The 24,113-nt window shown below is 37.4% G+C and overlaps 1 protein-coding gene across 3 annotated transcripts in view; it reads right to left on the bottom strand.

The window, feature by feature from the left end:
- The window catches only part of AMBRA1 (autophagy and beclin 1 regulator 1), a 166,197-nt gene that overhangs the window by 42,084 nt on the left and 100,000 nt on the right, over positions 1-24,113 (bottom strand). For all 3 annotated transcript variants that reach the window (XM_007421760.3, XM_088145713.1, XM_088145714.1), the window contains 3 exons: positions 19,828-19,938; positions 5,368-5,556; positions 4,820-4,974 (listed from right to left, as the gene is read on the bottom strand). In XM_007421760.3, the coding sequence (XP_007421822.1) occupies positions 4,820-4,974; positions 5,368-5,556; positions 19,828-19,938 (455 nt within the window). The remainder of the gene's footprint in view (positions 1-4,819; positions 4,975-5,367; positions 5,557-19,827; positions 19,939-24,113) is intronic.

Here is a 24,113-nt window from a genome sequence, read left to right as displayed (position 1 = left end):
GATCTGGAAGCTCATCTAGATCAATCTGCCCTACCCAGGAATGTCTTTCTGAGCAGCCAGGCTCTTTTCTTTAGGCCAGAAAGTATTTACACTATATATTTGCTCCTAAACTCTGAAGAGCACCAACCTTAGTATATTTTAATGTTCTCCCTACAGCATTCCTTGAAGGTAGATATCCCTATGAGCTAACACTGTGCCCTTGTGGAGAAGTGTTTATTGAATCCATAGCCAGTGTCCTAATATATTGCCTTTTTTATAAGAATGCAAAGCTCCCTATTTACAATGTATCCAGGCAATTCTTATTTATTCTGTGTGCAGTGCTATCATACTGTGTGCTAAGTATGATTTAGTTCCTTTGCGATAGTGTTTCTAAAACCAGACACACTCTGACTGCATCAATAATCTTACTGTAAACTATACTGTTTTATTGTGTTTCATCTGCTGTTAACTTCTTGTTGGTGACTGTCATAAAATAAACAAACTAAGTACTTGTAAGGGTTGCACTGAAATTTGTCATTTAAGAAGCTATACATGATTTTTAGTTTTGAGCTGAAAGGGTATCATTAAAACCAAAGTGCAATGTTATTGTGTTCCTGTTTGTCAAACCTCTGATTACAGAAGGGAATGAACAGAAGAAAGGTTAATGAAGCAGAGTAAAACTCTGGAGGAACACTTGAAAGTATGACATATGAAATCTAAAGAAGCCATTTAACTAGCCCAGAATTGACACATTTACAGGCTAATCAAGCAGAGACCTTGCATTTCATACCAATTTTACTTACCAACTTTACTTAATACATTATTTAATCATTTAGGAAGCGGGGAGGGGAAGGAGAATAGAATATCACTGAAAGAAGACAGACTCCTCAAACTTTTAAATAGTGAACATAACTTTGCTGATTATGAACATTTTTCTGGTTTGGGAATGGACATATATACAAGATAGGTATAATCTCATCCTATTCAGATTGCAGAGAATCATGTGACTTAGTTTTTTGAACTCCAGTAAAATCCTGTAGTTTCATACCATGGCCACCTTGAGACAGAAAAAGAAGAATAGGTGAAACCTGTCTGTCCGTCTGTCAAGACCTAGGTCTTCAGCTGGTGAAATGCCGAATGAAAATCTTCAGTCTTTGGCATGAACTCAGAAATCTATCCCATAACATTTATAACAGGGAAGCCAGAGCAGTGCATTGGTTAGAGATTGGGCTGGATAAGGGAGACCTATGTTCAAGCCACTGGATCATAATGCTCAGTGGGTGACTCTGGATCAGACACTTTCTCTCAGGCAGTTATCCTCCAAGATTGCAACTGTAAGAATAAAATAAAGGTGTCCCTATGTGAGCTACCTTGAGTTTTTAAAAGGAAGAGAGAATATAAATGCAATGAGCAAACAAACACATAAATAAATAAAATTGATGTTTCATACTTAGTTTGATGTGAAAGACATATAATGGGGGTACATCAAACCTATGTAAGTTTCTAAATGGGCTAATTAACTATACAATAAAGGCCAGGGAGATTACAGTTGATACACACATGTCAGTTTAGGAAACAAGAGCCATGGGGAGGGCTAACTGTCTAATTAATAATCTCATTTCCATGTTGTCTTATAACACAGAAATGAAAGCAATGTAGGCTACCTCTAGAAAGATTTGAAATCAAAGTGCATATAATATTAAATGAACCAAGTTCCACTTGGTTATTTTGTTCAGTAAGACTTATAGAATAAGAGCAACATAACTTTCATATATATTTGTCAACTGATATAGGCTTGAATCTGGGAAACAAACCGATTATTGTTTAGATATAAAACCATGAAGAGACTTCAGAATGATCAATAACATTAAGAGCTGTGCTCATCATAAAACAAGCTAAAAATAAATGGGCTAAGAAGGAAGTCTAAGCTAAATACAACTTATTTGAATAATTAATCTATGGGTTAGAAAACCTTTCCACAAATCATCTATAATTATTTTATACTATGTGGAGACAGATTTTCTAAAACAATCTTGATTTCTAGAGGCAAATACATAACTATAAACTACTCCTGTCCATCCTTAAAATTATTATAAAATATATATCATTTTATTACAAAATACACCAAACAAGGAATAATCATATCAATATTTACCAAGAAAACATAAAGATTAATGAAATCTAATTAATTGGAAATTAGAATGTTATATCTAGAATTAAAGAACAGTCACAAACAGGAGTTCCTTGCCTGGCTCCTCCAGACACTGTTAAATCATGAAGTGAACAGTTCTAAGGTACTAATTTCTTTTCATTCCCAACAGTTTACAGTCTAATAATAGAACAAAGAATGAAATCTAGGAGAGTTAACCAGAACAGAAGAGGCTGGTATGTTCTCAGCAGTACTAAATTTATGGTGGGAACAATTGCTGTCAAAGTAGATGAAAAGTTCAGAAGATTATGCTAAGTGGAAAGGGCATGCTTTCTTCTTGTTTTATCAGTCTTGTAGTTATAATTCTAGAACTTTTTCCAAAGCGTCCAGCTGCTAGTCATGTTCCTCCTTGTCCCCGTCATTTAACACTATAAAAATCTGAACAGCTCTAGGACTGATATTAGAGGGGAGAGTTAAAGGCTTTCCTTTTTCTTGGGATTTTTCTAAGAACTATTGTAAGAGGACAAGAAAATAAATATCCCTATTCAAGAAACATTATACTGAACAGGTTGTTCCTGTCATCTGTTACCTCACTGTATTTCTCACTGGTTAGGATCACTACAAGAAACACTGCCCTTGCTTTCAATCACCTCTGTTTGCTTTCAGTATCATCAACAGATACTGAAATCAGGTTAATATGTATCATTTTTACATTATTTTTATACAATTAACAGGCTTTCTCAGAAAAAAGTAAAACCATATTTTTCCAGAAATATTTCATTCCTACCAATACCTCAAGTTTAAGCCCTAACATCCAAACACTGAGTTCCTTCCCTGAGAGGCCTGTCTTTATTTCAAACTAACCTGTACTTTTGATTTGTTTTTTGTATTTTATGCCGTTTTCTTTTCAAGTTCTATATTTCCACAGTTCTACTATATCTTATCTGTTGGTGTTGCTAGAAAAAGGCCAATCAATGAAAATTCAGTAAAAACAAGTTTGAAGTTTTGAACAGACAACCTGGATAACAATTTATTGAGTTACACATTACTATATTTAAAATCAATATTATTATAAGTGATTGAATCCACAAGTAAAGAAAAATCTGAACACTTTCCCCCATTTTCCCCCTTCAGGTAGGTATATACTGTTTCTGAATGAAAATTCTGTCTGTGAGGTACTTTTATTGAAAGGATAAAAGTATTTTTGTATATAAAGGGAATCCCATTTGGATAAGGATGAAGCCTGAATGTGTCCCCACAGTTCCCCACTGTTTCTCTCACCAAAGCTGCCTCCAATTCAAACCCAATATGTCCACTTTTTCTCCTAACTCTCCATAATGCCCTTCCTCTTTCTGTATCTTTTACCATTTTTCTTCCGCTGTTTCTTCATCTGGTTTCTCTCTAACCCTCTTTGGCTATGCAATGTATCCCCTTACTCCCGATTCATGTCTATTTTTCTGCACTTTCAAATAACGTTTTTCTCTATTTTCCCGCTTTTGCTGCCAATTGTAGCTCATTTTGAAAACAAAACGCAGTGTTGTTTTATCAGTAGATGGAGCTATGGCTGTTGAGATTCAGTGTTTTATCACCCTCAACTGACAAAAAAATAAAGCTGCAAGTTCTTGTTTTAATGTTATTACAAAAACACCCAAAAACTTATAAAGTCTAATGTTGCCATCAAGATGATAGAAGCTGTATATTCTAACTCTGTGCTATGAAATCCCTTGTAGGCTTCCACAATTCCAAAAAAATCAAGCATATTAAACAAGTTCATTATTTAATATTGAGAATTATTTAATACTGAGGAGCAATAACACATAAATTGTAATTGATTTTGCTAACAATTTAACAGTATCATTTGCATGTATAGAAGATTTAATATGCCATTATTCTTTCAGAAGCTATTTGATAAAATTATCAAGGCCCAAAAAAGAATGGAATTATAAAATGCACAAATAAAATAAGAAACTTCATTTAGAACAGCATTAAATAAGATTTGGGGCAATTTCCAATTAAATAAATTATCTGCTTGGACAAGAACTTTAGCTTAATATTTACAGTTTCCTTTATCTTAAGAGCACAGAGCAAGGATCAATTATACAAAAATATGAACCAAAGGGCACACAATCCACTTATTGATTCTCCAATAATAAAAACTTTTAAGAAATATAGGATTTGAAAGCAAATAATACTATGTAATTAAGTTTACCGGAGAAACACTAACTTCTGAAAAAGCACTTCATTTCCGAACACTAACATCTTCATTTTACAGAAGGATAACGAATGCCAAGTGAATAACTGCCAAATGTTATTGTCAAGATAACCAAGTAATCCTGTTTGAATTGGATTCTTGCTCTTTATTTACCTCTATTTAGATCACACTGACCCACCAATATAAAGAGACATGCTTCTAATAAACAAAATACTCCATTAAACATTCATCTGGTTGTAATATCTCATTTTCATACTATTTCTGCCACTAATAATATCTCCATAGTCATTCCTGCTACCTGTCTATTTTTTCTAAATAATGCCCCAAAAAGCAAGGACAGAGAAAAGCAAGCATAATGAAAAAGCAAGACAGCTGCCTTCTGCAGCCTTCTTAAAGAATTATGCTTCATTAATATACCAATACTGTTTCTAAGTAAACATACACAGGTAACTAAACAAGAAACAGATAATACCACTTACCCTCATTGAAGTTTCTCCTCCATGTGGTTGCTGAAGCCTGAAAACCTGAGCCACCATATGTTCTGTAGACGGGTGCAACAAGATGCGACGAGATGCGAGTCCTACCATGACATACCTGCCCATTGGGGACAAGCTCACAGAAATGGCATTGGGACCTAGGGAAGAAACAAAACACATTAAATGTCTTCATTAAGGAATCCATTTTATGCCTCTGATCCTCCTTCCTTCCTTCTCCATTTTCCTTATGTAGAGTGTAGTAAACTTATTCACAGCTATTAATCTCTAAAAAAGATATTTTGCTTATAATGATCTTAATCAAGTAACAGCAGTAGCAAAATTTCATGACCATATTTAGTTAAGCAAATATATCATAGGACATCACATGGTATATATTCCTATTTCACCACTCTCTTGCTACCAAATCGGTTTACAATTGGGATTACTTTTTCCTTGCAACTATTACCTATATCAGTTTGATGTCAGGAAAAAAAAAAGTACTGTTAAAGGTCTTGACAGCTTCCCTGAACCTTTGATATATAATCTCTTACCAAATCGCTTTGTGTACAGCATTTCACCCAAATTGTGCGGTGCAAGGGAATAGACTGCCAGTATCCCCTCATCAGGAAATCCCCGCTGACTGCTAGGAATGAAGGCTGCCAAAAGCTGCCCATCTGCAGAAATATCACAGCTGGCATCATTGTATATCTTGCAATTTTGAACAAGCACATTCACAGATGCTGCACAGGGAGAAAAAAAGAGAAGAGTCTAGAATTTAATTCAGAACAACAACAAAATCTTGAATCATTTAAGGACTGCATATTTTTTTTCTGTATCGCTAAACTAATTCTAATAGATTACTTGTTATCTATGTAAATCTGCTGTTGGCCAGAAATGCAGAATTCAGATGAGTAAAACTTTTTTTCCCTTAAGATGTCAAATGAATTTACATATATTCCTTAATTCTTTTTTCTTCATTTCTGTATAAATCTATTATTTTTTATCTTCAAGATTTGGTCGATGTACTGTTAATTCTTTAAATTTCCAAGAACAGGAGGAGTAAAGTTCAAGCAGCTTAGAACTAAGATGGCTTTTGCACTGCTACAGCAATGCTCTGTATTTATGAAATGGAATATCACCAGCTGATGGCAAATTCTAGGATATGAGCATCTGAGGATATCTGCAACAAATGTTATAGAAGTCTACAAATCCTTGTTTTGAAGAACTGGGACTTAACATAATAAGTAACTAAACATATTAATGAACATGGATCTTACACAGTATTAATATAGTTTTTCTCCCATCATAGTGCTAAACTGTTAGAGTAGGCTACAGTTGCAGGAATTTCTCTTTCCATTCATCCCTTCAACATGCATACCATTTCTGTAAGAAAGCTCTGGCAATCATATTCATCCTTTTGTTATCTGGCACACAGTCCAGCTGCTTTGAAAGCAATCTCACATGTCCAATTTCCTGTTAACAATCCACAGACTCCTGTTTTTAGATACTGTCTGAAGGTAACCCCTGCCCAACTTATGGGACCTTGATTCTTCATAACATGGCTCCAATATTCAGTGATGAATTCATAAATTGCAGTGAGCCAAGTTATTTAAACCATGGTTTATCAAATAAACCATACTAGTCTGATTTACAAATGAGGATGAACGACACTTGGTGGGTTCAAATGTTCTGCTAAGTCAAAAAAACAAATCAAATGCCCTCAAATCAGGAGATAGTTTAGATCTGTGTACCTGCCCATTGTTTTCTTAGCATCCTGTTTTTAATTCTCTTGTCTAACCAGTCTTCCTTTATTTTGGCTCCTTGGGCTCCCAGTCAGAATTCTTTATTTCCTAAAGTTTTCTTCTTCTCACTTCTTTCATGCTAATCATATAGAGCAACCTCTTTTTATGCTGCTTGGTTTTCTCTACTGCTTTTTCTGTACCTTACTTCTACTTCTCTTTTCTTCCTATCTTTTCCTTAGACCTATGCTTTTTACCTCATAGTTCGGTACTCAAATTCACTGATGTTGTTCCCTTTGTCAGCAATCTACCCTACTTGCCCCTTAATTCCCACTTCCACTTCCTAAAATGTTTATCAGCTCAGTTTCTCTATGTCCTCACCACACCTACCAATCCTATTTCAGTAAATGATTTTGTCTCAATTAAACTGGCTTCTCATGTTACTCACAATTTATCTGCAAGCACTCTACTCTGCTGATTTAATTTTCCAAACATTCACTACCTTTGCTGTTACTTACACAGCACCACATTTATTTGATCATTACCCTACAGACTTTAGTTTCAAGTTTACAATGATCAGAGGGCTGTAAATGACACAATGTTCTAGCTAGGTAAATTAAGATTGTGAATTATTACAGGTAGCCCTCACTTACCAACAGTAATTGGGACCAGGACCCAATGCAGTCGTAAGGCACGATGTCACATGACCACGCTGACTTATGACGTCAGTTCCAGCAATCCCAGTTGCTGTCATTAGGCGAATCCCGCACAGTCACAACATCCCATGGTCATGCGATCACCATTTGCAACCTTCTGTTGGCTTCCCATTGACTTTGCTTGTTGAAAGCTGGTAGTGAAGGTTGCTAATGGCAATCACATAACTGTGGGATGCTGCAACATTGTAATTGCAAGCCGGTTGTCTAGCACCCAAATTGTGACCACGGGGACGCTGCAATGGCCATAACTATGAGGACCCATTCTAAGTACCCCTCATTCAGCACTGTTGTAACTTCAAATGGTTGAACGAGTGGACGTTAAATGAGGACTACCTGTGTAATATTTGCTAACATGAGCTTTTTTGAGAATAAAGAATTTTCCACAACAGGAAAACTGCTGCAATAGAACCACCATTCAGCTCTAACTCTCTTTTATCAAACATTTATGCACAATACTGAAGGAGGTCCAGAATTGTCAATGAAAGATACACTTAGTTCCTTGAGGTAACACAGAAATTAGCAGTAGCAGCAACACTGATTATTTTTAACAACTCACTTTTTTTTATTGGTGGTTTATTGTTATGCACCTCATTCCTTATTGAGGAGCATGCAAAAGGAGCATTTACATAATCACTATTATTATTAACGCTTGACCTATGATAACATGGTGACAAGATTTTTGACTAGCTGTCAAATGATGGTTATAAACTACTACTGATACATTTTTACCTCATACATCCAAATGTATGCATAGCTACATGTGATATGATCCTCATCAGATCTATAATCTGGAGGAGACAATGCAGATAGCCAATATTATAATACTTCAGATCAAAGCCATGTTAAATTTATGGGTATTTACTTAAATGGAATTACAATCAAAATCCAGATTCCACAACTAGTAATGCTCTTCCCACCATGCACAATTTTTTTCAAAGCACCTGAAAACCTTTCTAGAATCAATAAATCTTTTATTTCATCTGTCTCATAAAAGTAAGGAAAAAGTATCCATGTACCTATTCTGAATTAAGCCAGTAACCAACTCTTCTGAGGGGACTGTGGGAACCCCCTCAGCCAGATAATCACAAGGACTGGATATGGATACAAGTTCAAGAGTGGAACTACTATCAGCCACCTCCTCTACATGGAATGACATCAAGCTGTATAGCTAAGAGCGAACGAGACATCAACTCGCTGATCCACCTAATACGGATCTACAGTGAGGACACTGTGATGTCATTTGGACTGGAGAAGTGTGGCCGGACAGTAGTAAAGAGAGAGAAGGTAGTTAAGACTGATGAGGTGGAACTACCAGCAGGCCACATAGCAGACATACAGACCAGCTACAAATACCTTGGTATCCCACAGTCACATGAGAACCACGATGAGGAGGCAAGGAAGACAGCAACATCCAAGTACCATCAAAGGATAAGACAGGTCCTGAAGAACCAGTTCAATGGAAAGAACAAAATCCATGCCATCGACATGCCTGCCCGCCAATCATAAGATACCCTGCCAGCATAGTGAGCTGGCCAAAGGAGGACATGGAAGCTGCCAATATGAAGACCTGGAAGCTCCTCACAACGTATGGAGGTTTCCACCCTAGAGATGGTACACCAGCTGGAAAGAGGACAAGCAGGGCCTGGTGTCAAAGCCACTGTCCTGGATGAAACCCAGAGCATCCAGAAGCACATCAGTAAGATGGCACCCAAAGATGAGTTGCTGAAAGAATCCCTGAGGCAGCAATAGACATGGGAGGAAGTTCAAGCAGAGGAAGTGCCATGGCAAGACAAGACCCTCATGGGATGTACCATCAAAAGATAGCTGAGGTGGCTGACATTGGGAAATCCTACCAGGGCTGGACTAAAAGACAGCACTGAGGCACTGATCATAGCAGCACAAGAACAGGCACTAAGCACCAGATCCATAGAAGCAGGGGTCTACCATACTAGACAGGATCCAAGGTGCAGACTGTGTAGAAAGGCCTCAGAGACAGTCCAACACATAGTGGCAGGGTGTAAGATGCAGGCAGGAACAGCATACACTGAACAGCACAATCAAGTAGCTGGCATTGTGTAGAGGAACATCTGAACAGTGTATGGACTAGACCCTCCCAAGTCCAGATGGGAGATTCCACAGAAAGTAATGGAGAATAACAGGGCTAAGATCCTGTGGGACTTCCAGATCCAGACGGACAGGCAGGAACTAGCCAATCAACCAGACATTGTGGGGAGAAGACAAGGACCAGAAGACAGTGGTGGTGATAGATGTAGTGGTATCAAGTGACAGCAACAACAGGAAGAAGGAGTATGAGAAGCTGGAGAAGTACCAGGGCCTTTAGGAGGAACTAGAGAGGATGTGGAAAGTAAAGGCCAAAGTGGTCCCAGTGGTGGTAGGAGCACTCGGGGCTGTGACTCCTAAGCTGAGAGAGTGGCTCCAAAAGATCCCAGGAACAATATCAGAGCTTTCTGTCCAGAAAAGGGAAGTGCTAGGAACAGCTGATACTGTGCAGAACCCTCAAACTCCCCAGCCTCTGGCAGAAGACTCGAGATTGAGGAAGACACATACCACCTATAGGGGTAAGAGGGGATTTTTATAGACACATATTCACATACACACACACAGTGTATTCCAAGGAAAAACTGATAAACTTTGGCCATAAAACAGGTTTTTCTGCCCTATCTTGGTTTTTTTGTACTGCTAATTCCACAATCAGTATGGAATCATTTCAGTATGGTTGAAAACACAATAAATATTGTTTTTGTAATTTTAAATTGTTTTAAAATGAAGGCCAGCAAGAATAAAATAAAAAGACTGAGACTGTGTTATAATTTATTCATTTCCTTTAAGCAAATATTCATTCTAGGACTTGTTTCTTAAAACAACAGACTGAAAACTTTTTTTGCCTTATTCTGTAATTACAGTGGTACCTCTAGTTACGAACTTAATCCGTTCCGTGACTCTGATCGCAAGTCGAGTTGGTCGCAAGTCGAGGTAAATTTTCCCATAAGGTTCAATGTAAATACAGTTAATCCGTTCCGCCCTCCGAATTTGGTCGCACCATGAGGCAAATTTCCCCATAAGGTTCTATGTAAATACGGTTAATCCGCCCTCCGAATTTGGTCGCAACCCGAGGCAAATTTCCCCCATAAGGTTCAATGTAAATACATATGGTTAAACAGTTCTGAAACATATGCATTTTATTTTTAAACCACAAAAACATGAAAAAAAGTACAGTACAGCACAGTATGAAGAGGGAGAATGGGGTGGGGAGGCAGTTATTGTTTGGAGGGAGAGTCCCCCTCCAAAAGGACATTGGGGAGATCTCCTTCAGGGGTTTCCTTTCTTCTCTGCCTCTTAGCTGCAGGCTCAGTTCTGGGGAAAAACCTGTCTAAAGTCAGTTGTTTTTTCCTACGCTGCATAACCCTCCGGAAATGAGAGAACACGTTATCGTTCATAAGATTCAGCACTCTCGTCACAGTTCTGTTGGGGTGGTGCTTCTCAATGAAATCCTGGCACTCATTCCATTTCTCCATGATGGACTTTATCACATCACAGCTCACCTCCTCCCCCTCCTCCTCTTCCTCAGTGGAATGCTCCTCGCCAAGCGCTTTTTGTTGCACACTCTGGAGCTCAGCAAGTTCTTCCGTGGTCAGCTCCTCCTTATGGTCCTCAACAAGCTCCTCTATGTCCGCATCATCCACAACCAGACCCATGCTCTTGCCCATGGACACAATCTCCTCCACTACCTCTGCATCAGACCCTTCAAACTCACGTTCAGCAACACATTCTGGCCACAGTTTCCTCCAGGCTGAGTTTAAGGTCCGGCAGGTGACATCTTGCCAGGCTTTGTCAATTAGGCTGATGCAGTGGAGGACATTGAAATGTTTTTTCCAAAACTCTTTGAGAGTCAAGGATGTTTCTTCAGTGACACTGAAATACCTGGTGAAGAGCGCCTTTGTGTACAACTTCTTAAAGTTGCAGATCACTTGCTGGTCCATGGGCTGCAGAAGAGGTGTCGTGTTGGGGGGGAGGAACTTGACCTTTATGAAGTCATACTCGGCGTCCATGTCATCCACCAAGGCTGGAGGATGTGCTGGGGCACTGTCCATCAGGAGAAGGCACCTTTCAGGCAGCTGATTGTCAGACAGGTATTTTTTAATGCTGGCTGCGAACACCTCGTGCAGCCATTCCATGAACTGCCTTGTGACCCACGCTCTCGCATTGGCCCTCCACATGACAGGCAGTCTGGCCTTGTTCACATTGTGTTCCCTGAATGCACGAGGGGTCTGGGAATGGTACACGAGCAGCGGCTTAATCTTCAGGTCGCCGCTTGCGTTCGCACACAGCAAAAGGGTCAATCTGTCCTTTATGAGCTTGTGCCCTGGCAGTGCCTTTTCCTCCTGCATGATGTAGGTTCTCTTTGGCATCTTCTTCCAGAAGAGCCCTGTCTCATCGCAGTTGAACACTTGCTGAGCGACGTATCCTTCCGCCTTCATGAAGTCCTCAAATTCTGTCTTGTAGGCTTCTGCAGCAGCCTTGTCAGAACTGGAAGCCTCACCATGTCTTGCCACATTGTGGATGCCACTTCTCTTTCGGAATTTCTCAAGCCAGCCTCTGCTGGCTTTAAATTCCTCACTTTCTGTGCTGGTAGAGGGGTTTTCCCACAGTAAATCACTGTGCAGTTTCCTGGCTTTTTCACAGAAAATAGCTTCACTCACGCTATCACCTGCCAGCTGTTTCTCATTCAGCCACACTAACAACAGCTTTTCCACCTCTTCCAGCACTTGTGTCCTCTTCCTCGTTAAGATCGTTACTCCTTTTGCCACATCAGCTCCTCTGATGGCATCTTTATTCTTCAGAATAGTCGAGATGGTCGACTTCGCCATCTTGTACTCCGAGCCCAGATCAGTCACACGAATACCATGATCGTGCTTTTCTATAATGTCCTTCTTCAGTTCGATCGTCACTTTTTTCTTCAAAGCCTTATTCTTGCCAAGCCTGCTCTGCATTTTCTTTGGAGCCATGCTGACAAGCACACCAAACACCTTCCAAAACCTTCCAAAATGCCACAAAACACACCACAAGCCTCACCGAACGTCTCCTTGCTACCGCGATCTCGCCCACAGGAAGCCGCGACCGCGTGGCAGCAGGACAAATGGCCGCAGATCCGGTTCGTAGCTCGAGGCGGAGTTCGCATGTCGACGTAAATTTTTGAGGCTGGAGCTGGTCGTATCTCGAAAAATTCGTAAGGAGGGGCGTTCGTAACTAGAGGTACCACTGTACTTTCAATGTTATTGATGGCTCACAATAAATATAAAAATTAATTTATCTGCAATGGAGTATTTCATTTAAATTTCCAAGTTAGCTTTCCTTCTTCCCAGCTTGTATTTGCAGCTTCTGCTCAGGGTTCCAAATGGTCTAAAGTTTATGCCCAAATCAGTCTTCAACCTATTCTTCATTTTTAAATGCAGCTTTCCTAGATTCAGAAAGGATGAATCCAGTAGTCGTTATCAGCTCATATCAGCATTTGCATTAGCAGATGATTCTTCTAGCCTCTCTTATTATGCTACTTTGACACATATTAATTTTTCAATAAAATTATTGCCATAATCTTGTAACAGTTCACTAAACTGAATCTAGATACTAGCACTTCATACTTTTGTTGTAATTATGAAATAAAATGTTTCCTTAAAAAAACAGTGTCATATTAAAGGTTTTCTGAGAATGCCTATGACAACTGATCCCAGCTATGCATAACATGTGATCCTCCTCAGGAATAACCAACATATTAACAGCAAAAATATCTAGTATATTCTCCCTTCCTACCTTAGGCATGAAAGCCAGCTGGGTGACTTTGGGCCAGTCACTCTCTCTCAGCCCAGCCCACTTCACAGGGTTATTGTTGTGGGGAAAAAAGGAGGCAGGAGCATTAGGTATGTTTGTTGCCTTGACTTTTTTTATCTATCTATCTATCTATCTATCTATCTATCTATCTATCTATCTATCTATCTATCTATCTATCAGATTAAAGCTAGGGCTGATTAGCTTGGGGGATTTATCTGCATTTATTCTGACTTAAATTATAGAGAGAGAAATTAATGCATATGCCCTGGCTGTGGGTTTCTCTTCAGAATCTAACTAGCTGCTATGGAAGCAAGCTTGGTTAGACAGACCTTTGGACTGCTCCACTATGGATTCTTTTTTTAATGGTTCTAGGAAAAGTATTTTTTAAGGCACAGAATATGAGTCATTTAAAGTGATCAATCAAAAAGATCTTAAAAGCACACAAATCTAGAGGTTGGCACTTCTGGTTCGCAAGTCCAATGCTTGCTTGCTTTCCCTACCTTTTCCCTACTCCCTACCCTGAGTATACTGCTGGAAGATTATACAAGCGTATCGGTGGATCAAAAAGGAGATTCAGTTAGTTAATTGTTCTACTTCCCAAAGTGACCGACTAGATATGTCTAAAAAGTCTAAAGATAGTATTCAGAAAATTCCATTCCAAAAATATTCAGTTTAGCCATTGGAACTAATATCAGTTGATACCACTTTTATGATGGTCTCTTCAAAAGCCAATCTTATTTTCTTCTATTTTTTTACTCTACTGCCATACTAGACATTGTGAAACCATTCTGGCAATCCAGATATTTAAGGACTCTTAAGCATTTCAGCAGTTCATTAAGCAATCTTTTTTGTTGCTGTTGTTTAAAGGAAAGCCTTGTTAATTAAGTTCTAAATGAAGGAGGAAGCTGTTGTAATGTACTTGACTCTTAAAACTAACTATGCATAGGCTGACAAAGAAAGCAATAACTGTATGGCATTTCTGTACGAATCAATTAAGCTTTACAGAGATTTACAGATATGTGTGAAAGGGAAAAGGTACAAGGTTGTAGTAATACCAATCTCCTAGTCTACTATTTGACTCCAATATGAATTACACTTTTTTTTAAAAAAGTGTTTTTTAAAAAAAGTGTGCCCTAGTAATAAAGAAATAAGATTATCCACAAAAAACAAATGGTTATCTTTTTTAATAGAATTTTGTAATTGTGTTTAAACACATCATTACAATTGTCAAATAATGTATATGTTATATACATTTGGGAAGCAGTATGTTAAACTCCAAAACCTGGTTTAATAAATCAGATTATACATGTAGTATGTATGCATTTGACTTTGGTTTTTTTGTTAGCCAATATTAATACTTAAATAACGTATAGCATCTGAACTAGGACTTATGACTGAATGCTTGCAAACAAACCACGTTTGTAAGTCAATTCTCAGTCATCATACATATTCCTTTAGCTATTATGCCAGTATTTTTTGCTTAGTGCTATATTAAAAAAATGGTCAGTTTGAGTCAGACCCTATTAGCAGCTGTCATATTCATTTGTCAAAGATTCTCTTACAAATTTTCATTTGCATTTTATTGTTCTTGGTGAGAGCCAGTTGGTCTACTGATTAAGGCTCCAGGTTAGAAACCAGGAAACTCTGAGTTCTAGTCCTGCCTTAGGCATGAAAGCTGGCTCGGTGACTCTGAGCCCACAACATCAGGCTCGGGCAACAAGCCAGGTGGTCAATTCCTGTCACAACCAACGGATCAACATTTGGTTGATCTGGAAAAAAAAAGTGGATCCTGCATCTGTGGGAAAAACGTTAGGAAGAAAAAAAATATTGTTCTTGGTGTTGTTTTTAACGGTTGTGAGCTGCCCAGAGTCACATATGTGAGATGGGTGGCTATATAAATAGAATGAATGAATAAATAAATCTACATTGCCCTGGGAATAACATTAAGAACTTTCAGGATCATGTAGAATTAATTGATTCAATATTTAAGGGTGCTCTAAACTTTCCTGTTTTTAGGAAATTCTTAAACACTGTCTTTTATTTCTATTTATACTTCATATTTTAGGACTCTTATAGTAGCTTCATTACCGAGGGTTCATCATGAACTAAATAAAAGGCCTTGGATCACATCTTTCACCTAGTTTTCAGGCAGAGCAGAAAATATTTTCTTCTTTCCTATATAGGACAGCAACATCTGATACAGAATTTGCAGTTTCCGCTTTTAATAGGCTTACTGTCAGGATCCTGATATTAAAAAAGATGGCAGTTTTAAATGTTCTGGATCCAAATTGTCTGTTACCAATACAGATTATAAAGAGACATCCAATATTTCTGAGTTAAATGATACAGATTACTGCTACCAACTGATAGATAAAACTATGAAGGCATATATACAATCAGGTTTTTTTCTACTGGCTTAAGCTAGAACACATTTTAACACAACTGGAGATCAAACATAATGCTGTATCAATAGCTTTTTAATATAATCCCAGGTTACCTGGCTTTACTAACCTTTTAACTAAGAAAAAAGCCCCTTTCCTTTTATTAAGAGAGAAATAAGTATGTTTTTACAAGAGAAGGTTTTTTAAAAGTTGGCTGTCAAACCTTCTATTATCAAAACAGCATGAAGAGACATTGCTTGGAAAGATGTTCTCATGGAAGCTCAAACTCAAACTGACTTTGCTATCTTCTTCCCAGAAGCAGCAGATTTTCTCAAATGTTACATGGCTATGCCCAATTCTGAACGAAAAATATTACCAGGTTTAAAGCATTGCAAGAGACATCTCTCAGTCCAATAGAATATATTTTAGTTATGGCCTTACTCTCTAAATTGGCAACAAAGCAAGAGTTAAATCTTGTGCAGTTACCAAAAGAATACAATTTTATTAAGCCTTCCTGTAAACACTGGACTAAGGATAAATGGATAGTTTCTCTCTGCTAGATCAAGTTAGGCAACCCTCATGACCAACTGAATGTCCCTAAGGATGTTTTTTCTTTGGTTCAAATATAGCTGGGCAATGATAGACTTTGTACCGCTGTGGAGGGTCACATAGGTGAAGACAAATGATCACTGAAAGTCAAGTCAGGGAATGTTTTAAGTTGGAATAATAAGTTTTATGACCAGGAGTATTATACTTACCTGCAGGCAATTTATATTATCTACTTGAAAGAAATTTGGGCTAAAGAAAAGACATTATATTTCCAAAGAGTTCATTTACTAGTTACATCTGTGAGGAAAGTGGTGATGAGAAATTGACTAAGGATGATATTGTTATCTTCACTATCACTTGATCTGAACATCAGAGTCTTCAGTATATCATCTCTAGTCTGCAACTCAATCCAAAAAACTCAAAACCATGATTTGTCCTTACATCTTTTAATTTGCATTAACCTCTATATTCTTCCTTCTAGCTCTGAAACACTGTTAGGTGAAATATAGAGATTAATATATTACCCAAATATTTTGGGTAAATAGACTGTTGTGATGGATAGATATGACAAAGAATTCTTAATCAGTTTATACGATTTGTGGTACATATGACAAAAAAATTCCTAATTCAGTATGTAAAATTTGTAGAGATTTTAATGCTAGGGTTGGCTCCATACAAGTGAGTATCAGAGCAATAAATTTATAAACTTATAAAGTTATTAGAGCCCCTACTTGTAGTCATCACAGGATAAGAAATAAAGCAGGAAGATCCATCTTTTTAATGTCCATGGTACAAAAAAGGAGCAAACTAATGGAATATGCAACTTGATAACAAGCAGAAGGCTAGTACAGTTGATTACATCAGCCTCTCCCCTCCTTAATGCAGTAAGTGGCTACTTGTAAGGTTGAAACCACAATTAAAGTGATCACCTTCCTATCACTTTTGCTCTGCAGCTTCTCCATTTGCAGCCATTGGTAATATGGAGGGGTTATGCCTAGAAGAATGCAAAATCAAGCATTCAAGGATTGTGGGCCACTCCACAGCCATTGAGCTGGGCAGCCTAATATGACAGGTCTTTAAACATCTTATCATCACTTTGATTCAAACACCTTTAAGGTGAAAGAAAAGGAATTTGCCAAGTACCAAAGAACAAGCTTAGCTATGATGGAGAGAAAAAACGCTCAGTTTTACTGGACTCACAGGATTAGGAAAGTCCAAACCCCATCTGAACCCCAAATTTTTACTAATGATGGAGCACTATGTTTTAGAAACAAAATTAGTGTTCATCTGGAAGATCTCAACTTTCATCAAAATTCCTTTACTGCAGAATGGGAAGTTCTTGCTTCATGACAATGTGTTACAAATAAAGTACTGAAATTAATGTTGCTCCACATTCTAAATAAGCCACAGGGAAAGATATATGCCTGCTGAAGAATTCAAGTACTTTGCAAATGGGGGTCACCATATCTTGCTGAATTGTTTGAATGTATGACTGCATCAGATATACCACCATTGGACTTGGACCTTGACATTCCTGTTTACAGAAAAGGTGGCAAACAATATGCAAATAATTATTTCTTATCTGATGTCACAGCTAAGACATATTCTTGTCTGTTGCTGGGGAAGTTGGAGGGGGGGGGCAAACAGGCTTTAGAAACAGACACAGTACCCTTGATTACTGTCTAGTTTTGTTCCATCTTATTCTAGATGGTTTGAGGAGCCCCGCAAATAATGTATATATGGCATCCATCAATTTTGAAGCTGTTTTTGACTTGCATAGTGGAAGATTAAGGGATAAGCCAATGGCAACAAACGTAAATAAGCTTCTCTTATTTCTCATCCAACAATTCTCTTGAAATATTCTATAAAAATAAAGATACAGATTTTTTCCCTAGCTTCACAATATCCCAATTTGATGGAACAAAGATAACTTCTGACACCTTAAATCTTTAATTTATATATTAATTATATGGTTTCCTGTTGTCCACTGAGGAGCTTTCTCCTGTTTTCATTAGGTCTTGAAAATTTTTATTCTATACAGATGGCATTTCCTCACTAACAAAAGTTGGACTGAAGAGAATATTATCTAGGTTTGGCTAGTACTGCAAAGGAAAAAAAACTCAGTATCAATCATGCTTGCTTACATACATACATACATACATACATACATACATTTTAAAACACATACAAACATATGGCCAAAATGCTGTAGTCTTTGCAAAGATCTCCTGCAGAACAACTAATTAAATCAGTGGTTTTCAAAGTGTGGCCTGGGGACACCTGGGGGTCCCCAAGACCCTTTCAGAGGGTCCACTAAGTCAAATAAATAAATATTTAAAAAAATTTCAATTTCAATTTCTAATATAGTAAATATTGATAGATATAACCCACATAAACCAAAGCTCTTTGGGGTCCTCAATCATTTTTAAGAATGTAAAGGGGTCCTGAGACCAAAATGTTCGAGAGCCACTGCATTAAATAAATACTTGGACCTTTGTTTAAGTGAGTCTATGTCTTTGCATGTTCATGCAAATTATGTAAAAATGGAACAGCAAAGATAATGGAGCTTTTCCTTACATTTTATTATACAAAAAAGGGAGAGCAATTTGAAAACCACTCCAAAGCTAGTTTTTATCTCAAATGCTGTTTGTGGATGAAATCTAGGGCTGAATAATCATTTAATCCAAATTATACAAAACCAATATTTAAAATGTTTATTAGTACTTCTATCAGAAACTCCAATCAACCTTCCTTAAACAGTGCTTAGCCTACTTTCAACAAGAACTCAGTTGGTCCTGATTAATTACTGTAAATACATCTTACTGAGGAATATTAGGTTTCTGGTTAATTAATATTCTGAGGTGTTAAAACATCAGAAGAGATGGAAATCAACACCTAGTGGCATATTCTAATCATATTCTCTTCCAACCATGTATAATGTTTGTGGTGAATTATCCTAGGAAATCTAGGAACTGGACTCTTTTGTCTGGCATGCCATTAATCTCCAGGGTCACACCACAACACGATAGGTTATATAATAAAACTTCATGCAAATTGTGCCAGGGTTTCACAGTCTAGGCTCTCAAACTATGCCCACAGCTGCAACCAATGAGAAGCAAGAAAAATCTTATTGAAACTAAGGTTTTTCATGTACTGCTAACCTCACACTGAGACTCCTTATAGGTCTTCCTTATAAGTCTTCCTTATAGGGTGAGAAAACCCCTACTCACTGACTCTGTTATAATAGCAAGCAAGGAATGACTTTCCAATCTCAAATCAAGAGGATCACTGGGAAGATTCTGCACCGAGGAAGCAGAAAGGATGATGCAAAGAGGATTCTAAAGTGAGAAGTGCTAACTGTTGTATAGTGAAAAGTGGCACTGTATCAGTCAAGCTTTCCCAATGTGGTGCTCTTTAGACACATTGGACTTAACATGCAATGGCCACTTTGGCTCAGAATTTCTTAATTATAAACCAGAAGGCATGGAGAATGCCATATTGAGAAAGGTTGGTGTAATATCTGAAAAGTGATAGCCATACTTTTCCAAGATACACCTTTCATTTCAGCATTTTTAAAACCAAAAATTTGCTTTTTTTGGAAGTAAAGTTATTGAAAGCCCAAATAATCTAATTTAAAAAAATTACAGTTAAAAAGGTTGGAAATTATATATATCAGCTTCAATTAGCTTCTCCTTTATAAAACAACAACCTTCTTCTTCTGCAAACATCACTAATTGTTTTTAACTTCAGAGGAGGTAGCAGTTCTGTTTCCAGCTTACCATTGCTTATTTCTGGTAAGTCAAATTTAGTGAAATCCCACCACTGAAGCCGGTATGTGGTGTTCGCAATATTACTGGCCACAGCAGACTGTCCATCTCCAATCACAGCCCCTAGGGACAAAATGAAGAAAAGAACAGTCAATCAACCTTTCAACTTCAAAGGAATGATACTCAAAACACACTGCTAATAGATTTAAAAACTCAGAAGTCAAGTTCCAATGACTAGTTTTCTTGGTTCTTAGCAAAATGAAAGACTCATGAAGCTAGAAGGAAAGAAAAAAGACATATTAAATGCTATCAAAATGTAAGATCAATGGAAGTTCTTCAGTCAAAATGATTTTAATGTATTGTTTTGATGTTCTTATATTTTAAGGTTTGTGCATCATTTGATTGTTGTAAATGAAAACCTTTGGGTAAATATGTCAATTTAGGATATTAATTGGAATAAGAATAATAACAAGCAACAATAAAGATGTTAAATAATGATTCATCAGTGATATCCAAGGAATTATGGCACAGGTACACAAAAATGCATAACAAATAACACACATTAACTCTATTCAACATAAACCTATGGGTGTGGGAGAAGGACTGTGGATATGGAAGAAGAACTAACCAAACTAGAACCACTCTCAATTTCAAAAGCAACAAATCATATCCCTGCCATCCACATCTAGAATTCACATTTCTGCACAGAAGACTGCTTCACTGCAACGATTTTTACTGCAGATATGAAGGCCACAAGGAGGAGCAATATCAGGGATGAAACTAGTCAGCATGGCCCCTCTCTCTCCTCTCATATTCTTTCAATGCATGAAGAACACTTCTAAGTAGAGCTAATGTTGTACCAAAATCACAGGACCATGCTCTCTAATGCTTTGTTCCTTTGGTTACAGAACAATTTATCTATATTATGCCAAATCCATTATACCATAAATTTTGATGGTAACTTAGTTACTCTGATTCCTGATGTTTTCTAAATAATTTAGTACTGCTTGCATTAGAAGAATGAATATTGTAACAGAAAAAACAACTAATTGATATGATGCAATGACTCTGAAGTTGACACGGAAGTTGCCTCATTCAGTCATGTATTTGTCTGAATCACTGGGTCCTCATGGCATCTATCCAAGAGTTCTTAAAGAACTCAAATGTGAAATTACTGCTCTCTTAGCAAATCTGTCCCTCAGTCAGGCTCCTTGCTAGAGGACTGGAAAGTATCCATTGTGGCATCAATTTTTAAAAAGGGATCCAAAGGAGAACTGGGAAATTATAGAACTGGGAAATTATTATCTAAGCACATAGAGGAAAAGTTGAAGGAAAATCAACATCAAGATGACAAAATAATCCTGTCTCACCAAGCTGCTAGATTTTTTTTTTTTTAGTATAAACAGGCATGTGTATGGAGGTGACCCCATTGATAATACAGTATATATTTGGATTTTTGACAAACATTTGACAAAATTCTTCATCAAAGGCTTTTGAGTAAACTTAGCAGTCATGGAATAAGAAGAACTGTCATTTTATGAATTGCTACTTGGTAAAAGAAAGGAAAGAACAGGAATAATGGGCAATTTTCTCAGTGAAGGGATAATAAAAAGTGGAGACCTTCAGGGATCTTGTTTGGGACTACTAATGCTTTTTAACTTGTTTGTATGTGATCTTGACTTAGGTGTAAACTGTGATCTATTTGTAGATTATCCTAATCTACTCAGGCTGGTAAAACTAAGAATAACTATGAAGAGTTCTTCACTGGGGGAAAAAACTGTGCATATATGTTGATGAGGTCTGAGCTGTTTGTAACTAACCAAGAAAAAAATCTTGAAGTCACAATTAAAATGCTGACTCAGTGTGCATCAGCTATGAAAAGGCAAACTTCATGCTAGGGATAATTAGGGAAAGTTTAAATAATAAAGCAACCAGCACTGTAATCTCTTTATACAAATGTATAATAGATCCACATCTGAAACACTGTACAGAGTTCTGTCACCATGTTTAAAGAAGAGTATAATGGAGATGGAAAAAGAAGAAAAGAGGGAACCCAAAATGATCAGGGGGCTCAAGCACCTTCCCTATGAGAAAATGCTAGAATGTTTGGGACTCTTAGCTTGGAAAGAAGACGGCTGAGAAGGGACATGACTGTGGTGTATACAATCATTTATGCCATGGAGAAAGTGGACAGGGAGATATTTTTCTCCCTCACGAAACACTAGAACCAGGGTCATTCAATGAAGCTGACTGGAAGGAGATTCAAAACACAAAAGAAAGCATCACAATGAACCTGGTGAATTCATTACCACAAGTCATGTTGATAGCTGCTAATTTGGATGGCTTCAAGGAAATTGGATAAATTCCTGGATGACAGCTTTATCAAAGGTTATTAGCCTTGGCATTCCATGTTATCCCTGGGCTGGAGGGAAAGTCATGGCTCTTAGCCTGTTCCAGGATGGCTGTCCTGATGTTCTCATGTAAGAAAGCAGGATAAGGCATAGGGCATACTTTTAACTGCCCATTCACCAGGAATGTGATACTATATTTTAGTAAGCCGAACTTATATATCAGCTTTCATCAACCTGAAGTTCTCCTGATGTGGAGCCTCAGGTTGAGGTAAAAAGAAATATAGCTAGAGGCTTTCTAAATGTGATGACGTCTCAGACTGATATATATGTATGAGTGAGTGTGTCTGTGTGTGTGGTCACACACACTTTTGTATGTGTGCATATTATAAAACCTTCTTCAACATGGAGCTACAATACATCTGAACAAGATCTAGAAGACAAATACAACAGATCTGGAAAGGGTGTAGGGGTGTGCATGTATGTGCACTAGGAAGCAAGCACAGGAATTTTAGCTAACTGTAAATTCTGCTTGCGGAACTAGGCTGCGGGAAAACAAAACTAACTGATGTCATTATCTTTAATGTGCTTTCTCAATAAATATAAAAATTTTAAAATTCAAAAGTTGCATTATGTCATTCATCAAATCCTATGAGCCCACAGAAAGCCCCAGTGATAAACACTCAACAAAGGAAACTTGCAAGACAATATCCTTGATCAAACTCCAATTAAGTAAAGATTTTCCTACAGAATGAGAATCTTTGAAAATTAGATTTTACTAGAAAGGAAAAATGAGAAGTTTAGGTTGTTTCAAATTAGTTGCCTGTCTTACTGTATACCACTTTAAAGAGCCAAACACACCAAAATAAAAATCAGGTAGAACAAGTTAGTGTAAACAAGTGAGAAAATCCAATAATCATCTAACCAGAAGTTTTCTGATGTGACTTATCTTCCCCATGTCCTTCCAACCTGCTCTTAAGGACTCTTCAATCCACCAGAGCAGATTATGAAACTATACTGCAATTGCAATACCCCCATCCTGCCAGTATTTCACAGAGTCTTGAAGACCTGGTTCTTCACTCAGACCTCTGGCAAGAGTGACTGAAGCCCCATTCTGAGTAATGTAGGTTTATTTGGTTGTTACCTAATTTGTACCAACTTTTGTTCTTTATTTTTATTACTGCATTATTCTATTTGTGTTTTTATTTGTAAACTTCCCAGAGTCACTGGGAGTTGGGTGGTGTAAAAATGAATGAATGAATGAAAGATTTAATAATAATGTATTAAACTTGTATGCTGTCCAACTCTCTTGAAAAACCTGGATCTCAAACAAGCTCTTTCTAATCCAGAGTTTCCAGCACTTACTGCTAATAATGAAGACACTGGAAATTGTCCTTTTTCCCTTCAGCTGTTAAAACACTATTCCTCATAATTGTAATCATCTATCTTTAAAAAAATCAACACTTCAATGCCCTGCTACTTCTTTAGACTTTTTTTTTTAATACTTTTTACTTGTGCAGGAATGGGACCTCCCCCCTGCACCCAATCCAATCTTGACCAAAGGGACAGATCAAGGAACTTACTGATGAGTAAAAAGGAAGAAAGATGGCGAAACTGAAATAAATTTTATAGTGCCATCTCTTAGGTTTGTAACATAAGGCATGTGACCATGGAAATCAGCCTTTACTCCACTGGAATCTATCTCATAAGTAATAAGTAAAATTACTACATATTAAAAAGGAAAAAAATAGTCATACAAAAACTACTCATATGCAAGATATACATAGCAAAGATAATAATAATATAAACATACTCAAAAACACAGAAAGTTATTAAAAAGGATCTCCAAAGAAAAAAGTAAAAATTAAGGCTCTGAGCAGACGTAAGATGGTACTAATCTATTATTGCCATCACATTATCACTGAGCTCACATAGAGAAAAATACAGATA

The sequence above is a fragment of the Python bivittatus genome, unplaced genomic scaffold (genome assembly GCF_059951505.1).
Source record: "Python bivittatus isolate LINGU-HERP-01145 unplaced genomic scaffold, Pbiv_v1 ctg000480_np1212, whole genome shotgun sequence".
In the NCBI taxonomy this organism is placed as follows: Eukaryota; Metazoa; Chordata; class Lepidosauria; order Squamata; family Pythonidae; genus Python; species Python bivittatus.
Note: the sequence above shows the minus strand (reverse complement) of the source record. Positions and strands in the feature narration are given on the sequence as shown.